General features: G+C 27.5%; 1 protein-coding gene across 6 annotated transcripts; it reads left to right on the top strand.

Moving 5' to 3' along the window:
- The first annotated feature begins 14,529 nt into the window (after window positions 1-14,529).
- LOC137814380 (soluble inorganic pyrophosphatase 4-like) lies at window positions 14,530-19,388 on the top strand. Of its 6 annotated transcripts, none has more exons than XM_068617087.1 (11): window positions 14,598-14,745; window positions 14,830-14,849; window positions 15,325-15,368; window positions 15,722-15,866; window positions 17,252-17,280; window positions 17,642-17,707; window positions 17,782-17,889; window positions 18,296-18,361; window positions 18,455-18,575; window positions 18,727-18,808; window positions 19,048-19,388. In XM_068617087.1, the coding sequence occupies exons 3-11, from the start codon at window positions 15,339-15,341 to the stop codon at window positions 19,088-19,090; spliced, it is 690 nt and encodes a 229-aa protein (XP_068473188.1). In that variant the 5' UTR covers window positions 14,598-14,745; window positions 14,830-14,849; window positions 15,325-15,338; the 3' UTR covers window positions 19,091-19,388. The 6 variants fall into 6 exon arrangements, with proteins under 6 accessions (XP_068473183.1, XP_068473188.1, XP_068473185.1 ...); XM_068617084.1 differs by having other exon boundaries at window positions 14,611-14,693; XM_068617086.1 differs by lacking the exon at window positions 14,598-14,745 and adding an exon at window positions 14,969-15,043 and having other exon boundaries at window positions 14,753-14,849.
- The last annotated feature ends 342 nt before the right edge of the window (window positions 19,389-19,730 follow it).

Genomic DNA, 19,730 nt, shown 5'->3' with positions numbered 1-19,730 from the left:
ATTAATAAAATAAAAATTAATAACATTCTTCATATATTTAATATCATCATTATTATTAATATTGTTTAATATTATTAAATATTATTAAGATTATTAAGATTATTAAATATTATTCATCTTATTTAATATTATTAATATTATTAAATATTATTAAATATTATTAATATTATTAATATTATTAAATATTATTAAATATTATTAATATTATTAATATTATTAAATATTATTAAATATTATTAATATTATTAAATATTATTAATATTATTAATATTATTAAATATTATTAATATTATTAAATATTATTAATATTATTAAATATTATTAATATTATTAAATATTAGTAATATTATTAAACATTATTAATATTATTAAATATTATTAATATTATTAATATTATTAAATATTATTAATATTATTAAATATTATTAATATTATTAAATATTATTAATATTATTAAATATTATTAATATTATTAAATATTATTAATATTATTAAATATTATTAAATATTATTAATATTATTAAATAGTATTAATATTATTAAATATTATTAATATTATTAAATAGTATTAATATTATTAAATATTATTAATATTATTAAATATTATTAATATTATTAAATATTATTAATATTATTAAATATTATTAATATTATTAAATATTATTAATATTATTAAATATTATTAAATATTATTAAATATTATTAATATTATTAAATATTATTAGTATTATTAAATATTATTAGTATTATTAATCATTATTAGTATTATTAATCATTATTAATATTATTAATATTATTAAATAAAATTAATATTATTAAATAATATTAATATTATTAAATATTATTAATATTATTAAATATTATTAATATTATTAAATATTATTAATATTATTAAATATTATTAATATTATTAAATATTATTAATATTATTAAATATTATTAAATATTATTAATATTATTAAATATTATTAATATTATTAAATATTATTAATATTATTAATATTATTAAATATTATTAATATTATTAATATTAATATTATTAAATATTATTAAATATTATTAATGTTATTAAATATTATTAATATTATTAACTATTATTTATATTATTAAATATTATTAATATTATTAAATATTATTAATATTATTTATATTATTAAATATTATTAATATTATTAAATATTATTAATATTATTTAAATATGATTAATATTATAAATATTTATTAATATTATTAAATATTTATTAATATTATAAATAATGTTAATATTATTAATATTATAAATAATGTTAATATTATTAATATTATAAATAATGTTAATATTATTAATATTATAAAAAATGTTAATTTTATATATATTTTTATTAACACTATTTATATTATTTAATGTTATTATTACTGATATTATTAATTTTATTATATTACTAATATCATTAATATTATTATTATTAATATAATACTATTTATATTATTTAAATTATTATATTACTTTTTATATTATTTAAATTATTATATTAATATTAATAATATGTATAATAGTTGGTAGGTAATAGAGATCCGTAGGTAAAAGTTGGTAGGTAATGCTGAATTTACCTACGGATTCAGAATTCCTGGGGAATAGTTGGTAGGTAATGCTGAATTTACCTACGTATTCAGAATATGTAGGTAATGTCCGTAGGTAATGTTGTTCGTAGGTAATATCTGTAGGTAATGCTGAATTTACCTACGGACTCAAATCTGTGGGTAAAAATCTGTAGATAATACTGATTTTTTTTGTAGTGTATAACTAATTAATTTTTATTTCATATAAACTTAAACTCTATATATGTAAATTATATGCATTCTCCTATAACTTCCTGACTGATTAGTAATATTTTTATAAATAGATTATATAATTGAGGAAGTGATAATAAGTAGATCAAGAAAGTACAATTATAATTTTGATTTGGGTTGTATTTTTCTCGCAATAAATCTTTTTTTTTTTTAGGATTTAGAGAAATTATAAATACTATTTGTTTTAATCAACTACAAAGGAAGAATATATTGATAATATGATAAATAGGAGATATTATTATGTAAGGTTAAAGCTTTGAAAATTCCATTAGTTAGTGTGGATGTTTGTGGTATTATAGAGTTTGCTTTGATAGGCATGTTGCTTCTCGTTGATTTATATATGTTGGAATGCGATGATATAATGAATTGAAGCTATCTTGAGTTATAATATAACTAGAATGGATATGTATTAAATTGTATTGGAGAATTGGACTAGTTTATTGTAATTTAAATGGATCATATTCAATTTGGTTTTCAAAATAGCTTCAAATTATGGTGAGTAGCTTCAAATTGGTTAATTTTGTGTTTGGATGCAATTACATACATTTTTTTGTTGTTGTTAAAAAATTGTATATATTATTTGAGTGTAGAACTATCGCTCAAATGATGTTCAAGTGATAAGTAATCATTATATATTATTCAATGTTGTTCAAGTACTACAATGATTGCTCAAGTGACAATGCATATTGTTCAAGTTATGATTTGAGACTTGAACAAAAAAGATGTCAAAATAATTCTCTCTCCTCTTGATATCTCACTTTTCAAGTAACATATGGTAATTCAAGTGATTTAGAGTTTTATATGAACTTCTAGAATTTGGTGGAATGTGAGGCAAATTACATTGCTCAAGCGACCAAGTGATGCTTAAGTGAAGGAAAGTCAACTTTAATTCACTCTCCCTTGAAATTGGTTGAACAGGTAAGAGGACCCTTGAGCAAGAGAAAGGTTGAATCAACTCTCTCCTTTTTGGAGTTGATATCGCTCAAGCAACCTTAAATGACATGAGGTTGCTCAATTTATAATTTGGTCCTACTTTTGAAAAGAGAGATTGCTCAAGAGACATGTATAAGATAACATGAAATTATGTGTTGATGATGCATGTTTTATATACATATATATGTATGTGTATACATGTTATATGAAATGAGTATACATGATTTGATGAAATTTGAATGCATGTAAATGAATATATGTGAAGGGATTATATATGATGAATGGATAAACATGTTGATGTATGTCTTTTCAATATATGGAATGATATTGTGTTTTATTGTGGTAGTATTGTAAAGTACAAGAACTCATTAAAAAAATAAAATATTCAAACTTCACTAATCACTACTAGAAAATCATTAAATAAAACCTAATTTTAGAGACAAAATAATTAGTTACTATATTAGTTAAATTAGATATTATTTTAGAAACGAAAAAAACTATTGGTATATAAAGTAGTTTCTATTACTGATAAATCATTTCTAAATTGATATCTAATTAGCTACAAAGGTTTTAACATGTCCAAAAAAGATTTGCGAGCAGACTTCATGTTGCTACCTAAACTAAAAATCATCCTCTAAAATAACCACATTATATATTTCAATGAAAAATGTTAGGAGAGACTAAAAAAGAGACATCAGACCTATACAAAGTACCCACAGAGAGCCAATATCATGACATTTGTAAACATGTTAAAGGACTCAAGCACTAAAAAGGGTAAGTGAAATCAATTTTTTTATTCATATTAGTGATCCATACCCACCCTTTCATATGTGCTAAGCCAAAAATTTCCTCCCCCATCACAAATTACATTCTTAAACACAATTTTATTTCTATGTGACCAGATTTCTGACATCACTGTTATCCACGTGGTCTTCCAAACTAAATTTTTCCTTTTACTTAAGCCCAGACCATTAAAAAGGTAAAAATTCTCAAAATAGAATTATGTATTGCATTCGAAATTCCTAACCACTTGAAACATAAATTTCATACCTACCACAAAATTTTGCATTCAAAAAATAGATGTTTGGTAGACTCTACCTATTGTTGACAAAGAGGGCAAATAATTGAGCCTAAAACCACTCCCCTATTATGCAGATTCAATTTAGACTGGATTTTATTAAAACATATCCTCCATTGGGTTTTAGCATTTGGAACAATATAAATTTTCATATATCATTGAAGAAATTCTCCTAGTTATCAAAGTTATTATTATGTAGGAAGTCATATGTCGACCTAACCAAAAAAATCCTGCATTTTTCCCTTTCCACTTCTATCTATCAGGACTATTTTTATTTGAACTCATTTTTATTAGGTCTAGCTTTAAGGTTTCTACCATGGATCTTTCCCATTCAAACCACTCTCGCCTCTACTTGAATTTGCATACCCAACTATTGTTATTCCATCTACGAGCTTGGACAACTTGAATTTCAAATTCAATGAAATTCATGAACTTTTTGGAAATTTATCTGGCATTGATATCCTCTCATTCCTCTTATCGTAATTTTCTTTTATAGTGATAGTAATTCAATCTCTTCATAATAATTATTGTGAAAATTATCATTATATATAAATTATATTTTATTTTTACAATGAATAGCTTAAATTGTGATTTTAACTATTGAAATTTTAAAATGAAACTATATCGAAATTTAATTCAAAGGTACAAAAGAGAGTAGCTTAAAAGGGATTTATCGGTAAGAAGAACAAATATATAGAAGAAAAGTAACCTGAGATGGTTTGAAAGGAAATAAATTTATAGTTGGTAAAATACTATGCAAAATATATATTTAAAAGAGAAACCAAAATAAAGATTAATAATGTATAATGGAGAATGAAAAGAAAGATGTATGTTTTAATTTATAGCATAAAATTAATATTTTTTATCATGGAAACCTAGAGTTAGAGATACACTAGAACACGTTATCAGATACAGTTAGAATACTCTATCCACTCAAACCAATCCAAAGGAATGTTGACACAAGCAAAGGAGGTCTCAGTGACAGAACATAAATATGACATTCAGTGAGAAGAGATTATGAACATCCATATTCGTGGAATGCATGAAAAGGAGTTGAAACTCAAAGTAAGTGACTGATTCAAGAACATTTATTACATACATACCTGCATGATTACTGACTTAAAACATTGGAATGTTTCTTGCATGTACTCTCCCTTTTGATTCCAACCTTATTATTTCTGACAAGTCCAACAACAATTTTACTTTCAGTGAAAACAAAATTAAGAAGGTGTTAAGTTTTGTTACATGAAAAGGTTGTTTTCAAACAGTATAGATATGATTCAACAAGATTTATTTTTCCTTGGTATTTTGCTTTTCTGAAGTTACTTTTCTTTGTTTTTTTTTTGTCTGTCATGAACTCTTTAAATATTGATTTCAACATCAGGTGATACTGTTGGGGTGATGATTTGAATTGTCATTGACTGAATATGTAGAGAGAGATGAGTGTGTCGCATATTGTGTGCATGTCCCTGGCTTCTTCTCCAAATCATCAAAAGTACTGTTCATGCGATTGCGATGTGATGGCAGGTTCACGCGGTTTATCCAATCCAACTTTTCTCCATACATCCTTGTTCTTTCCAACACCATTTGATATATAAGGAGTCAATGTTTTCATGCATGTCTTTGTCTTGAATCGGATTGGATATGCTTTAAGGATGTGTTGTTTTGTGTTGTGTTGTGTCCACCATGAAAGTTGATGGTATCAGAAAGCAATATCGATGAAGTTCAACTGTATTTGCATGAGTGATGCTTACGTTCTCAGCATGTTAGTTTACAATTGGTGGAAGAGAAAACAAATATTGCCCCATTGCATATCCAAATGATGAGAATGAAAAAAGAAAGGACGTGTTCCCAACATTTCTATAACGGAAAGTGGAGCATGCATAAAGTTACATATTTTATATTATGCAAAACATACACCCCATTTTTAGAAAGTAGAGATGAAAAAAAGCGATAGTCCAAAATAATAATTATTAGTATTATAATTAAAAATCTAAAAGTGTTCATTGGCCACACAAAAAAATTATAAAAAAATAAATTATATACTTGTTAAAAGTATTTTAAATAATTACTTAATAGTATTCATTTTTAGGGTTAAAGATACCAAGGATCCATTCCAATATTTTTATTTTCTTACTACAAATACCTTAAAAGTTTAAAATTTAGACTAAAAATAAACATCAATTTAACTTGAAACTACCAAAAAAAAAATATTTCTCTTTTTAAAATATCTATCATATTCTTTTATTGATCCACCGTATATTTTTTAATGATGCAATTATGACGGAAAAGACATAATGTTTCATAATGCGGTGGTAATTAACGTGATTTAAAGTTAAAATATTTTATTTATTTATTTCATTTCAAACTAAGTTTATTATCAAACAATATAGTTTGAATAAGAATAAACAAAATGTTTTTTCCAGTTGATATTTAGAAATACAAATTGTTTTATTTCATTCTCACTTTTAGTTCAATTATCATAAATTATATTTTATAAATATCTAACTAATTTTCTTATATATTGTTTTTATATATAGCTTACTCTTCTCTTATGGAGCACTCTTAGAAGATAATTAATTCTTAACTTTATAGATAACTTGGAGTTGGAATTACTCTAGGATAGGGTGGTAAAGTGGATCGGTCCGTCCGCATAGGTCCGTCCCACTTAGGCCCGTTCCACATACAAAATGTGGGTTGGTTTTCATGACGGCGGTGTGTAGCAGCGGAGTGGCAGTAGCGCGCGACAGTTGCAAGCGAAGCCACATGGAGTCGCAAGCGGAGCGAGTGACGACACTACATAGGAGAGTGCGTCGGTGTTGTGTGCATTTTTTGGAACCGCGTAACTGCGTTGTGTTTTGAGTGAAAACCTAATTTTCTTTCACTCAAAGTTGTCACTCCTCCACTGGACCATTGTTGTCAAGTCAATTAAATTTTTTTTAATTTTTTTTTTTACAGGCTAGCGGGTCAGCTCGCCCCGCCTGCTGTTGGCCCGCGCGGACCGTGAGTTATGCGGAAGCGAGCTAATGCGGGTCAGCGGGTTGAAAACGTCAGTTTGTCCCGTATTTTTTATCACGGACCGCGGACCGGTCCGTCCCACTTTATCACCCCTACTCTAGGATGCACTTGTATCCTCATAGTTATTGGATCTTATCTTAACTTTTCAATCAATATTAATAAACATAATATATTTTTATTATAGAATATAAACTTTAAAAAATAAGTTGTAGATTACCACAATCAAGTTTTTATAAATTTTTGTCCTGTATGAATGCGAAATAAATAAATAATTAGTAATTATATAATTCTATAATAGTTCTAACAAATCTTTTATAGGATAGATGTTTTTTATATAGCTTTCATGATAGTAAATTGTTTATGTCTAATTTAAATTTACAAAATTAACTTAGAATATAAGATGAAAAATATAAAAAAAAAATTGAAATTATATTTTAAAATCAATAATTTATAATAAATTTTGAACTATTTCATATTAAGAATATAGGAGAAATTGAAATTTAAGGGGTGCAGGAAGCAAGTCCCATACAATATGCAAAGCCTTGGATCCATAATTATTGTAATAATTCCCATGAATTCTTTGAAGATGGGATTCTAGAGTCTATGATGTAACACACCCACCCAAAGATATTTGCACTATGCCCTCTCGTCACATCATGGACATCACAATTTGAATTGCATTTTATCTTAACCCAATCAAAGAGTTTTAGGGTCACATTCCACTAAGAAACCTTTTCTCAATATCTATGTAAAACTCAAGTTCATTTATAATTCTTATTCATGTTTTTTCACTTTTAGTCTTCTATATAAACTTGTTTTAAACATCTATATAAACTTATTTTAAACATTTTATAATTTATAACAAACTAGAGTTGCAAATTTGTAAGAAACTACTCACAATTACTAACAATATCTTGATAAAAACTTACAACTTTTTCTATTACATAAATATAATTACTTGTGAAAATATATTTATGTTTTTGCGAATATGTTTTAATTATCATTAAATTTTAATTAATTTAAAAATTAAAAATAATTAATTATTATATTGATTAAGTTATATATTATTTTATAAATTAAAACATTATTGGTATTTATAGTTATTTTTATTTATTGTTAAATAAAAATTTATAAAGTATTTTTTAAATTGATATGTAACATTAATTTTTTTTAACTATTAATTATTTTATATTTTAAATTAATTTTTAATTAAATTAATAATTAATTTAGAATTTAAAGTAATTAATAGTTAAAAAATTTGGAAATAATATTTTTTAGTTATAAAATAATATTTAACTTAATTGATATAATGATTAATTATTTTTAATTTTTAAATTATTTAATATTTAATAATTTTCTTATAGTATATAATATATTATTTAAATAATTTATAATTTAATATTAATTTTTATTTAGTAATTATGTATTTTTTAAACATTTCTCTTCTTTTTAGCTCAGTAACTATACGGAATATTAGGACAACATTTATATATTTTTCATTTAGTTATTAGTTGGTTAGAAAACAAATATAGATTTTTTTTTTAATTTTAGAGAGTGACAATTAGATATCATATATACAAGTAATTTTGGAAGAAGGAATATATTAACCAATTGTAGCAATCTCCTTTATTATTGTTGTATAATAAAAAAATATTTTATAACTATATTGTTTCAACACTCCATAATTTATTTACGAAGTAAAAGTTATTATTAAATTATAGTTATTTAAATAAGATATAATTATTGAAATGGAAACATATAAACATAAGAACTAACGCGCGTTTTTGTTAATTAAATGTGTGAATAAATAATATACAAATAATATATATATATATATATATATATTATAAAAGGATTGATCTTATGTAATATTATAAAATATTTAACAAATATTTATTTGGTAATGGTTTAGAACATTATTTGTTGAGTGGACAAAAAATATATTAATAGTAAATTTTGAAAAATTATTATTCAATGACAAATAATTGTATAAAGTAAATTTATTACACTTTTAGAAAACTATTATAAAATTTATACTAAATATATTTTTTTATTATTAATCGTATAAATCTTTCTACATAATAATAAGTTTGCGTTAAACTTAAATCAATTATTTAAAGAAAATTTACTCAATTATTTAAAGAAAACTACTCAAGGCGGATTAAAAAAGTTAACGAGACGTAGTATGAGATTTCATAATATTTTTAAAAATATCCTTCAAGTCAAATAAATTTATCAAAGAATAACATAAATTTAATAACTTAATATTATAATTAGAAAAATTAAAAGTATTTTTGAATAATAGTGGAGTCGATATTCAATTAAATTAAGTAGAAGTTTATCCAAACTACAAATCAAAAAATAAAGAGACTACATGACTACAAGATAAGAACCACTAACCAAGGAAAATTAACTTATTTTAATTAAAATTTTGAGATTAATTTGTAACTAATCACTCGTACTAGTTGTTTTAACTTTTCTTCTCAAATGAATGAATGTTTCTAGCATACCATGTTTGTCAGGTAAGAAATGAAATTGAAAATTTATTAATGATTTTGTTATACATCGATAACCTAATCATGTGAATGTACATATTGACTTTCAAGATCTTTCCTCAAGATAATATCTCTAACAAAATGAACGTTTATTTTCAATATGCTTCTTTTGAGCAAAATGAGTGGTGTGAAACAAGTCTTAAAGTGACTCATCTAAGATTTCTTTAACAACTCTTGAATATAACTTGATTATGTAACATAAATCATTGTTTCGGACTTCAATGCCAAGAAAGTGTTGAAGATCTCCCATGTCTTTTAGAGCAAAAATCTAATTTAATTTGTGGAAAAAAATTTGCACAAGTGTTTGATAATTTCCTAATAACCAAAATATCATCAACATAAACAAGAATAAATAAGATTTTGTCATGTGATCTGAAAATGAAGAGGGATGTATCACATTTGGAATGATGGAAACCCCAAGAAATTAATATGTTCTTCAACCTATCAAACCAAGCACAGAGCTTTTGTTGATCCCACAGATAGTATTGTCAAGTTTGGATACAAAATTTGGATAAATTTGTTTTATTTTTGTTCCAAATTGATTTTCAACAAGAGTTTTTGAAATGATTAAAAGCTTGAACAACATCACTTTTGAATTTAAGAGGATAACTCCAAGTAAAGTAACTAAAGTCATCAACAAAGTAAATATATAAAAATGATATATGTTAAGAGTGTTGGTCCAGGTACCCAAAGATAAATGTGAACCAAATCTAAAACATGTTTTTCTTAAGAATGTGAATCTTTGAAAGGTAAGGCATGTGATTTTCTAAACTAACAAGCATCACAAAAACTAATGTTATTAACAACAAATTAAGATTACAATATTTTAAAACTCGAGACAAGACTCTTTGAGATGGATGGCCTATTCTCTCATGCCATGCATCTTCCTTTCGAAGAACTTGACAAATCAAAGGGAAAGGGAAACAATTCTGAAATTTTGAAACTTGGATTTATTTTAGGAAGGTGCAGCTTCAATCTTGTATAAACCATCTTCACAAAACAGCCGGAAGAGTTAAAAAACAATAGTTACTTTGTTATCAGTCACCAAGGAAGACATATTTAGCAAATAAATTCTTAGTAATTTTAGGCACATGCAACACATTATTAAGATACAGGTCTTATAACTTTGCATTGTCTATATGACTAATGCCAAGTTTGCTTCCATTTGCTATAAGAGACTACTTACCACTATAACCTTCCTTATGTGACAGATTTTGTTGTTGGTAACATGATGGCTAGCTTCAGTGTCTGCATACCACGACGGATCTTCAACCACCTTTAGGAGTAGCCATTATTGCATTTAAGGCTTGGTTGTTGGATGAATTTGGCATGAAATTACAATCAATTTTTTTCTAGCAGATTGAATTTGTGTGACCTCCTTTATCGCATAGTTCACACACATGTTTATTTCCATTGCTCCTTCCTCTTCTTTCTTGAAATCTGCCTTTGGAACTTCTGTTGCTGTAATGTGAACAAATTTACCCTTTAGTGTTAAATGGCTTGTTGTCAAATTTTCTAGAAGTAGAGTGGGTAGTAGCATGTCTAAGAGTAACACCCTATGTTGGATATGTATTAAGCTACTCGAGCCTACTTTCAAACGTTAGCAAATGCTTTTTCAATTCAATTTCGGGCACAGACTCTTTATCAGTCGGAAGAGTGACAATTTGGGTGTATTTTGTGTCAAGGCCACTCAAAATTTGAATTGTTAGTGCAAACTGAGAAATCGAGTTTCTTGTCAGAGTGAGATTGTCAGCAATAGACTTCGTAGTTGTCAGATATTGCTCCATATTCATGTCTCATTTCCTTGTTTTCTGTAATTTAGCTTTGTAATAAATAATCCTTGATCAAGTATGCTCCCTTGGAAGTTCTTTTGCTGCATCCCACAGTTATTTCGATGTTTAATTTCGCATCAACTGAGTATATTGTATATGTACTCATAGTGTTGTATAGCCACCCTAAAATAAATTGATCATTTGAGACCCATTCGTCAAACTCTGAGTTTGGTGTTTTTACTGTTTTGCCTGGTGTGGTTCTTGGCAAGAATTCTGGAGGACAAAGGTTGTTGCCAAGAACATGACCATCTAATTTGTGGCCTGTAATGATGGCATGATCATTTGCCATAAGAGATTAGTGCAATCAAGTTTGATTAAGTTGTACCAGGTGGGTACACTGGTGGTTTGTAAATGAAACAAGCAATAGGGCATACTTGAGCTTGGAGTGCTTGGAGGAGTAACCATGATTGGCCTAAAGAGGGAGATTTGCCAAGGATTTTGTGTTCCTGATACCAAATTAGAAAAGATAAAAGGATCTTTGAAGAATAGTGTATAATTCTCTAATGCAACACTCAACACTATACTGATATTCAATTTAATTAAGTAGTAGGTGATCCAAATTACAAATTCAAAAATTAAGAAATTACATGACTATAGGATAAGAACCACTAATAAAGAAAAAATTGACTTATTCTAACTAAAATTTCAAGACTAATTTATAACTAATAATCGATAACTGTTTAACTATTATATATTTTTTTTAAAGAAACACTCAATAAAATATATCATTATTGTATAAGATTTCAGTAACGTTTTTCTAATAATATTATTTTACTAAATTCATAAAGAGTCTCACAACCTATCTCACATTCTTAATGTTTATCTCCCTCCTTTCCTCTCCAAAACACAAACTTAACTTGCAATGGCATCAAATGGGTTGATGGTGGTCCAAGTTCTAAAAATGGCTATTAATTGGGTGGTGGTAGGAGATGATAACGATAATGTTTCCATTTCTAATGTTTTCTTTCTCGACTCTTTTTTATTTTTACTTTTGGATTTTTTTCAATTTTTATCAAAAAAAAGTTGCATCTTTGGGCCCATTTTATTTCCGTGCACGAAGGGAAATGCAAAAAATAAACGATATAGAGAGTGAGTGAGAGAAAGGAAAGAGAGAGTTGCAAATATGGTAAACAATGTGATCGAAAATAACAATAAAAATAAGGTTAACAATAGAAAAAGAATAAGATGGGAAGAAAACAATAAAATGAAAGAAAAATACACATATAATAAATTCTACCAGCCACTGACTTAAACTATTCATATACAACTGCGACCATCTTTAACGAGATAATTTTAGTTCATTATGAGTAATTATTGCTTATATTTTATGTTATTATTTTTATTTTTAATCGGGGTTAGAAATAAGAGAATGATTTGGACTATTTTTTTGTCGGTCAGGTATTTCGTTTTTTTTTGGTGAAGTGTCTCACTCGTTCTTATACTTTTCCTCCTTGCTCGCTCCAAACTCGAATAGTACTTGCAAAAGATATTTCGATGCTCAAGTCAGATTTCAACACTCGATATCAGTATTTATGATTAGATGATTGCCTATCTCATCCATTGGGATTTGTATTAATTTATATGATTATTGTGGCCCATTGTGATTAATGGGTTAATAAAAGGAGATTAACAAATGTTGGATCATTAATGAACCTCATGATTGAGTCAAGATATCAGACATTTTATTATTATTATTAGTTTCATTGCTTTTTAAAAAGTGAGACAAAATTATAAACCTTTAAAATAATAAAATAAAATTAAGAATTATTCTAATAGTAAAAAGGCTACTTAACCTATAAAACAGTGTTCAAATGCATGTTTTGCAATTTTAGTTTGTACATATATGTTTTGGAACTTTCATTTGTACATATAGTTTTTATTTTGTCTGGTTTGTTCAGTTTGTTTTTACAATTTTATTTTTTAAGTACTCTAGGTTATTTTATTTAAAATATTTTAAATATGCTGACTTAATTTTTTATGTGATTAATAGTCAAAATTAAGCAGCTACATAAAAATAATTTTATTTTTTATATTTCATTCTATTTGTGATATTTTTGTTTAGTTAATTTTATATCTATTAATTCTAATTATTTTTTTTTATTTTTTTAATTATTTTCATTTTTTATTAACTGCAAGATTTATTTGTATTTTGTAATGATAATTCTGATTTTAGAAAAAATATATTTTTTTTTTTCAAAAGTTTTATTAATAGTTATTGAATTAAAATAGTTAACCAATTATTTATTTTTAGTTTATTGATTAAATAATATAATGAACTTTAAAGTATAATTGAAACATACACATATCACTATGTGACTATGTTATATTTTTATTTTCTTTTAGTTTTTTACTTTACTTCTACAATAATTTAAATTTTACATAAATTATTATTGTTTCATCCATTTTTTATTTATTATTGTTGCATTTAATTTTTATTTATTATAGATGTACTTGCAGGATAATGTTAGAGTGCATAATTTATTTAATTTAAAAATATTGTAATAAATATAATATTATAATCTTTTATTATTATTATTTTTTATATAAAATACCCGTGCTATACACGGGTTCAGGGCTATGTTTAATTGAAGAGATAAAATGCTTCTCATCTGACGGTGACTTATCTTTTCTGCTACATAGACCAATAAAAATGAATATCCTTGATTTTATGGCATCAAACTAAACGTTAATGTAACAGAATATCTTAGTTGCAGGTGCGACTGTTAAAACGCCGTCACTGTCAATGCGGGTCCCTGTCCTTCTCAATTGTCAAGACTTTGTCCTTCCACCATCATTCAACTTATGGTTTTGTTTTGTTATTTATTTACATTCAACATTTGAAAAAAAATAAAAATAAAAAAAAAAATATATATATATATATATATATATATATATATTTACAAGTGTAGATGAGAAGAAGCATAATTGTTTATAGATAAATTAAGCCTAATTGTATAATTCCTAAAATGAGTTGGGTTAGATTAAAAAAATAATTAAAATTAAAATTAGTCAATGTTGATATCATCCATTCAATAGGTGACTCAAACGGATTCAATAGGTGACTCAAACGGATTAAAAAAATAATTAAAATTAAAATAATTTACACTTCCAATCACCTTTAATATTATATTTGATATTTTATCCTTTAATAAATAAAAAAATTTAACCATGTTTTTTTGAAATTTTGAATTAATAATTTCTTTTCTAATAAATGAAGATATATTTTTTAATCAACAAATATGTAAACAATTATTATCTCCAAGTATAATTTCTTAACCTTGTCAACAAAACATGTGTTCCCTTGGAAAAAGTAAAATAAAAGTTATATTAATTTTTGGAAAATCAAGAATAGCATTTTCTTACAGTAATCTAATTTCAGTTTTCTTTTTTATTTACACTTTTTTGTGCTCCTTTCCTTTGCACAGAAGAATATCAAGCAGTCCAAAGGTTTTCACCATCTTCTCTTCTCTTTTCTCTTCTGCTCTTCGCGCACACACAGGCATAAGCATTAACTTCTCTCAGACTTTATTTTCCTTTTCGAGATCTATGCTCCTTCCTTCACTTGTTTTTCTTCCTTCTGCAGACGAGCTTTCCCTTGCGCTGGTGAGTTTTTCTCTTCGCTGCTTTCACTTCACAGTAAGCGTCGTATCACTTGCGTTTGCGGAACTGGCTACGCCGGATTTGTTTGGCTTTCGATCATGTCTTCAATCACTCACTTGCAGTGTTTGCGACGTTATTAACAAACTATTCGCAGCCACACACGTCTCTGCGGAGCGCTTATGTTTTAACCATTTGAGGTGGCGTGTGATGGTTTTCAAAACTCCGTTCTGTAAAGAGTAGATTATGAATTCGAATTGATTAGATCTGCGGTCATTTTCGGATTTTTTTTTCCGACTGTTTCTTTCTGTTTTCTGTTTGACTTTTGTGCGCTTTGGAAACGGAAAACATGTCCTGGTTTGATTTTAAAAGCAAATTATTCGATTCCTTGATCCATCTATTAAATTTTCATATATGAATAAGAAGTGTGGGTGATGCTCTTTGGAGCTGAATAGCAGATTTAATTTCTTTACCGTTTCAGAATTGCCACCTGTGATGGTTGAAACCGACATGGATACTGAAACTGTAAGTAATATCTTTTGCTTTCGTTGTTTATTTTATTTTATTAGATTGGAAAAATAAACAGGGGCATCTATGTTAATATTTAATTAATTTATATGTGATTATACTTTCATGATGTCATTATAATATTGGTTTTTAGTAACGTGCATTTTGGTAATCTCAGAAAGGTTAAATTGCAAGCATATATATTTTTTTTTATCATTTAGTGTCTATAGTTTTTAGTTGAGATTTAGAAATTATGATATGCCAAGCCGCCGGAGGTTGCGCTCGGCGGGACAATAAATTGAGAAATAATGTTCCTATTTAGTGACTGATATTTGGAAAAGCTTTTGTGTTGTTAATTGTTACTATTTTAGGTTGCAAGTGAGGTTCCGTCAAAGGAGACTCCAAACAATGTTCCCATCTCTCATCCTTCTTCGCATCCTCCTCTTAATGAAAGGATTATTTCATCCATGACCAGGAGATCTGTTGCTGCACACCCGTGGCATGACCTTGAGATAGGTAAGCAACTAAACATTAAAAACTTGGTGAAAAAATGGTGACTTGTTATGTTGATTACAACCAAACTAAATTGAGACCCCAATCAACCTCAATCATTATATTTAAGAATAAGAAAACAATACAAGTGGGGACTAGTGGATCAAAACTCAGGAAAAAATTATGAGAATATAAAATAAGACAAATTAAGTCTATCTCTAAAAAATCAACACTAACAAAGGAGGAATACCATCTCACCAGTAAAAATCTTTATTTCTAATGTCAAAGTTAGCAAGTTGATCACACAATTATTTCCTTCTCTATATATGTGAGAGACATAAAATCTCATGTTCTCGAGCAACTCCATACAATTTTATCACCTGTTTGGAAGTCTCCATGGAATAAGGTTCTGATTAGAAAAAACGTTTACTACAGAGTAGAATCACTCTCAATCCCAAGGTTACCAATTTTTTCTATGAAAATCTAAATAGCATCTCAATAGCATACATGACTCCTAGTAATTCAGAGAGAATTATGATGACCAAGAAAATTTGAAAAGCAGCCCATAACCATAGCCCTATAGTCTTGAAAATTTCTCCCCGCACTGGTATAGAAGGAGAATTAATAGCTGCTCGATCTGAATTACAGTTTGCCAATAACAAGGTGGAGGTAACCAATTTACTTGAGGGATCTTTGGAGCTTTTTTAGGATGACAATCAACAACAAATGCTTTTAAAATGACAAACTCCTCAATAATAGAATGCATACGACCGGAGCAACGATTGGCAGCAATATTAACATATGTATAGGTCAACTTTTTAATTCTAACATAGGATCTCCTTAAGTTCTCAAGCTGCAAAAGATTCCCGCTATACCATATTTTATTCAGGATATGGATGAATACAACTATCAAAACCACTTTAACATGCTCACTCCGTTGTTTATGTAAAATACCCAAAATAGAATCAAGAGATGAGTGGTTAATTGCCACTCCAGTCAAACTAGATAGTCAATTCCAAAACCTGGTTGCAAAAGCACAGAGAAAAAACAAATTCTCCTTAGTCTCATCATGTTGCAAGCAATGGCTGGACATAGAAACTAAAGTAGCACCCTTGCTATGCATAACCTCACCAGTAGGAACCTTGTTATGACCAGTCTCCATATTAAAGCAAATTTGAAGGAGGAATAATGAAATGCGAAATATCCTTCTGCCAGCTATAAACGGAACCAATTTGGCTTTCAAAAGAATATGCATCCTTGGAAGTAAAAATTCCGTTAGCAGTGTGTACCCACTTGAGAGAATCTGAACATCTATCTTTGGTATTATAATTTTAGATATCTACCCGACAATTTATTTATTTTTCTCTTAATTGGTTTCCAAGCTAACTCTGTTTTCTTTCACAATGCAGGGCCTGGTGCTCCGACAATCTTCAATTGTGTAAGCATGACTGAATAGTGAAGTAAACATTCCATTGTAGAATCTAGGGCCCATGTAGTTCACATATACCTAGATGATTAAATTTCTTCAGAAAATGTTTTAAAGGTTAGAACCAAGGAACTTGTTGGATAACCAAGGTTTTCTGATGAGCTTAATATGGTCAAGTAACAAAAAGAGAATGCCCTCTGCTCTCTTTTCATTTATTCTTTCTGGCTTCTTTTTTCCTCACATGCTATCGAAATAGTAGTTACAGACTTTGTAGTTTAAGTTATAAATAATGAAACAAAATTTGCCATGAAGAATTTTTTTTCTCAGATTATATTTGAGGAATTTTGTAATGTAAATTGACTGAATATTGCAGGTGGTTGAGATTGGGAAAGGAAGCAAGGTGAAATACGAACTGGATAAAAAATCGGGGCTTATCAAGGTTGTAGTAGTTGCTCAGTTATTTTGACTTCTGCAGTTACTAAGTCAAGTTGCTAAACACTAATATATGCACAGATCGACCGCGTGCTTTACTCATCAGTTGTGTATCCTCACAACTATGGTTTTATCCCACGTACTCTTTGTGAGGACAGTGATCCCCTGGATGTCTTGATCATCATGCAGGTATTTTTTTATCCATTCATATTATCAATATTTCCTTGAAATCAGCGGCATCGTATATGTTGTATTTCTTTTTGGCAACAATCGAACCTCATTGAGATATAGTTCCCTACGATTATTTGCATCTCATTTTCTAATAAAGTAATCTCTATTAATTTTCAAATCCATTTTAAGCTCGACCTTAACTTTATTTTGCTATGTTATGCACTGGTGGTCCAAATTTTGTGCTAGTCAAGTTGTTATCGTATAATGAATTTCTCAATTTCAACTGATGAATAGTCTTCTAGTCAAACAATGCTTGGTGATCATCCTACATTTAGGGATCTTATTTATCATCTTAGTATTAAATTTCTCTAATTTATGTGATGTATGCTTTGTGTGATGCTGAACTTCACACGTACTTGGACAGGAGCCGGTTCTTCCCGGTTGCTTTCTTCGGGCGAAAGCAATTGGTCTCATGCCCATGATTGATCAGGTATAGTATATTAAACATTAAATTTCCCATTCGCCAATAACTCCTCTTTTGATTATTGAATATTGAGTGTCCACTAATTGTGCTGATTTAAAGGGGGAGAAAGATGATAAAATAATCGCTGTATGTGCTGATGATCCTGAGTATCGTCATTACAATGATATCAAGGAGCTTCCTCCACATCGTTTAGCTGAAATCCGTCGCTTCTTTGAAGACTGTATCCTTCCAAAATTTCGAATTCTAACGCCTGATTCTCAATTTTTCTATTTGTTATCGTCTATACACATAATGAAATCATGAAACGCATTGGTCATTTTAGTGCAATGTGTAATGAATGTTATACATTTTCCTTTATAAAGGATTTATAGACAAGAAGAATGAAAACAAGGAAGTTGCGGTAAACGACTTTTTGCCTGCCACAGCTGCTTTTGAAGCTGTCAAGAGATCCATGTAAGCAACATTCGTCTTTACTACTTTAAACTTACCAGTCTGGAAACTCAGGTGGTCCAAAAGTTTTGGATTGAGTTATTCAGTTTCACACCATGTTCTATTTTCTTTGAATGGCTGTTTAAATTTAGTAGAAACTGTCTTTCAAATACCCCAACATTTTAGTTATTATAGTTATTTTATCGGCATATACAATCAGATGACAGTATTAGTTTCTTATAACACTTCTCTTTATTGAGAAGGAGCTTGTATGCGGACTACATAGTGGAGAGCTTGAGGCGGTAGCCATTGATGAACGATGCACGTCAAGGATTTTGAAATGGCGGAGCAATTGATGGTATTTGCTTGGAAAAAGGCTGCATTATGAATATTATGTTGGAATAAAAAGAAAACATTTTACTTTAGACACATATTCCTATGCGTTTTCGAAATGTGCTTAATTTCAAATACTTATCCCTGCAATTCAGTCACATGTATGTGCCTCTCAGCATATGCATAATCTAGTCGTGTTCAATTCCGAATATTTTCGTGTATAAAGTTACATTCCCTTTTCTAGTACTAGAACGGATTCAAGGTGTGTTAATCTTTTTTGGTTTTGTTAGTATGTTAAGAAAACAAAAGTGAAAAAAATTATATGCTTAGTAACAGTATGCATCTTTGATAACTTATGGTTTGTAGATTGGCTTGGATCAGTTCAAAACCTTAGGTTAAACGAGATGTTCCCATTGTCAAATAATTTGCTTTATCATTTTATTGTTAATTTGGAGTGAATTTGCTAACTGCGTATCTTCCTTTTGAAAGCTTTTGCCTATACACTGAGTGTTAGCCTACTCACGTGAAGATAAAATGGGTTAGGTTAACTTCACTTATTTCTTCAATTTACAATTTAAGCGTAACCTGTTTGCTTATGATAATTTTTGTGTGT

The sequence above is a fragment of the Phaseolus vulgaris genome, chromosome 1, assembly GCF_000499845.2.
Source record: "Phaseolus vulgaris cultivar G19833 chromosome 1, P. vulgaris v2.0, whole genome shotgun sequence".
NCBI lineage: Eukaryota > Viridiplantae > Streptophyta > Magnoliopsida > Fabales > Fabaceae > Phaseolus > Phaseolus vulgaris.
This window is presented reverse-complemented; position numbering and strand designations above follow the sequence as displayed.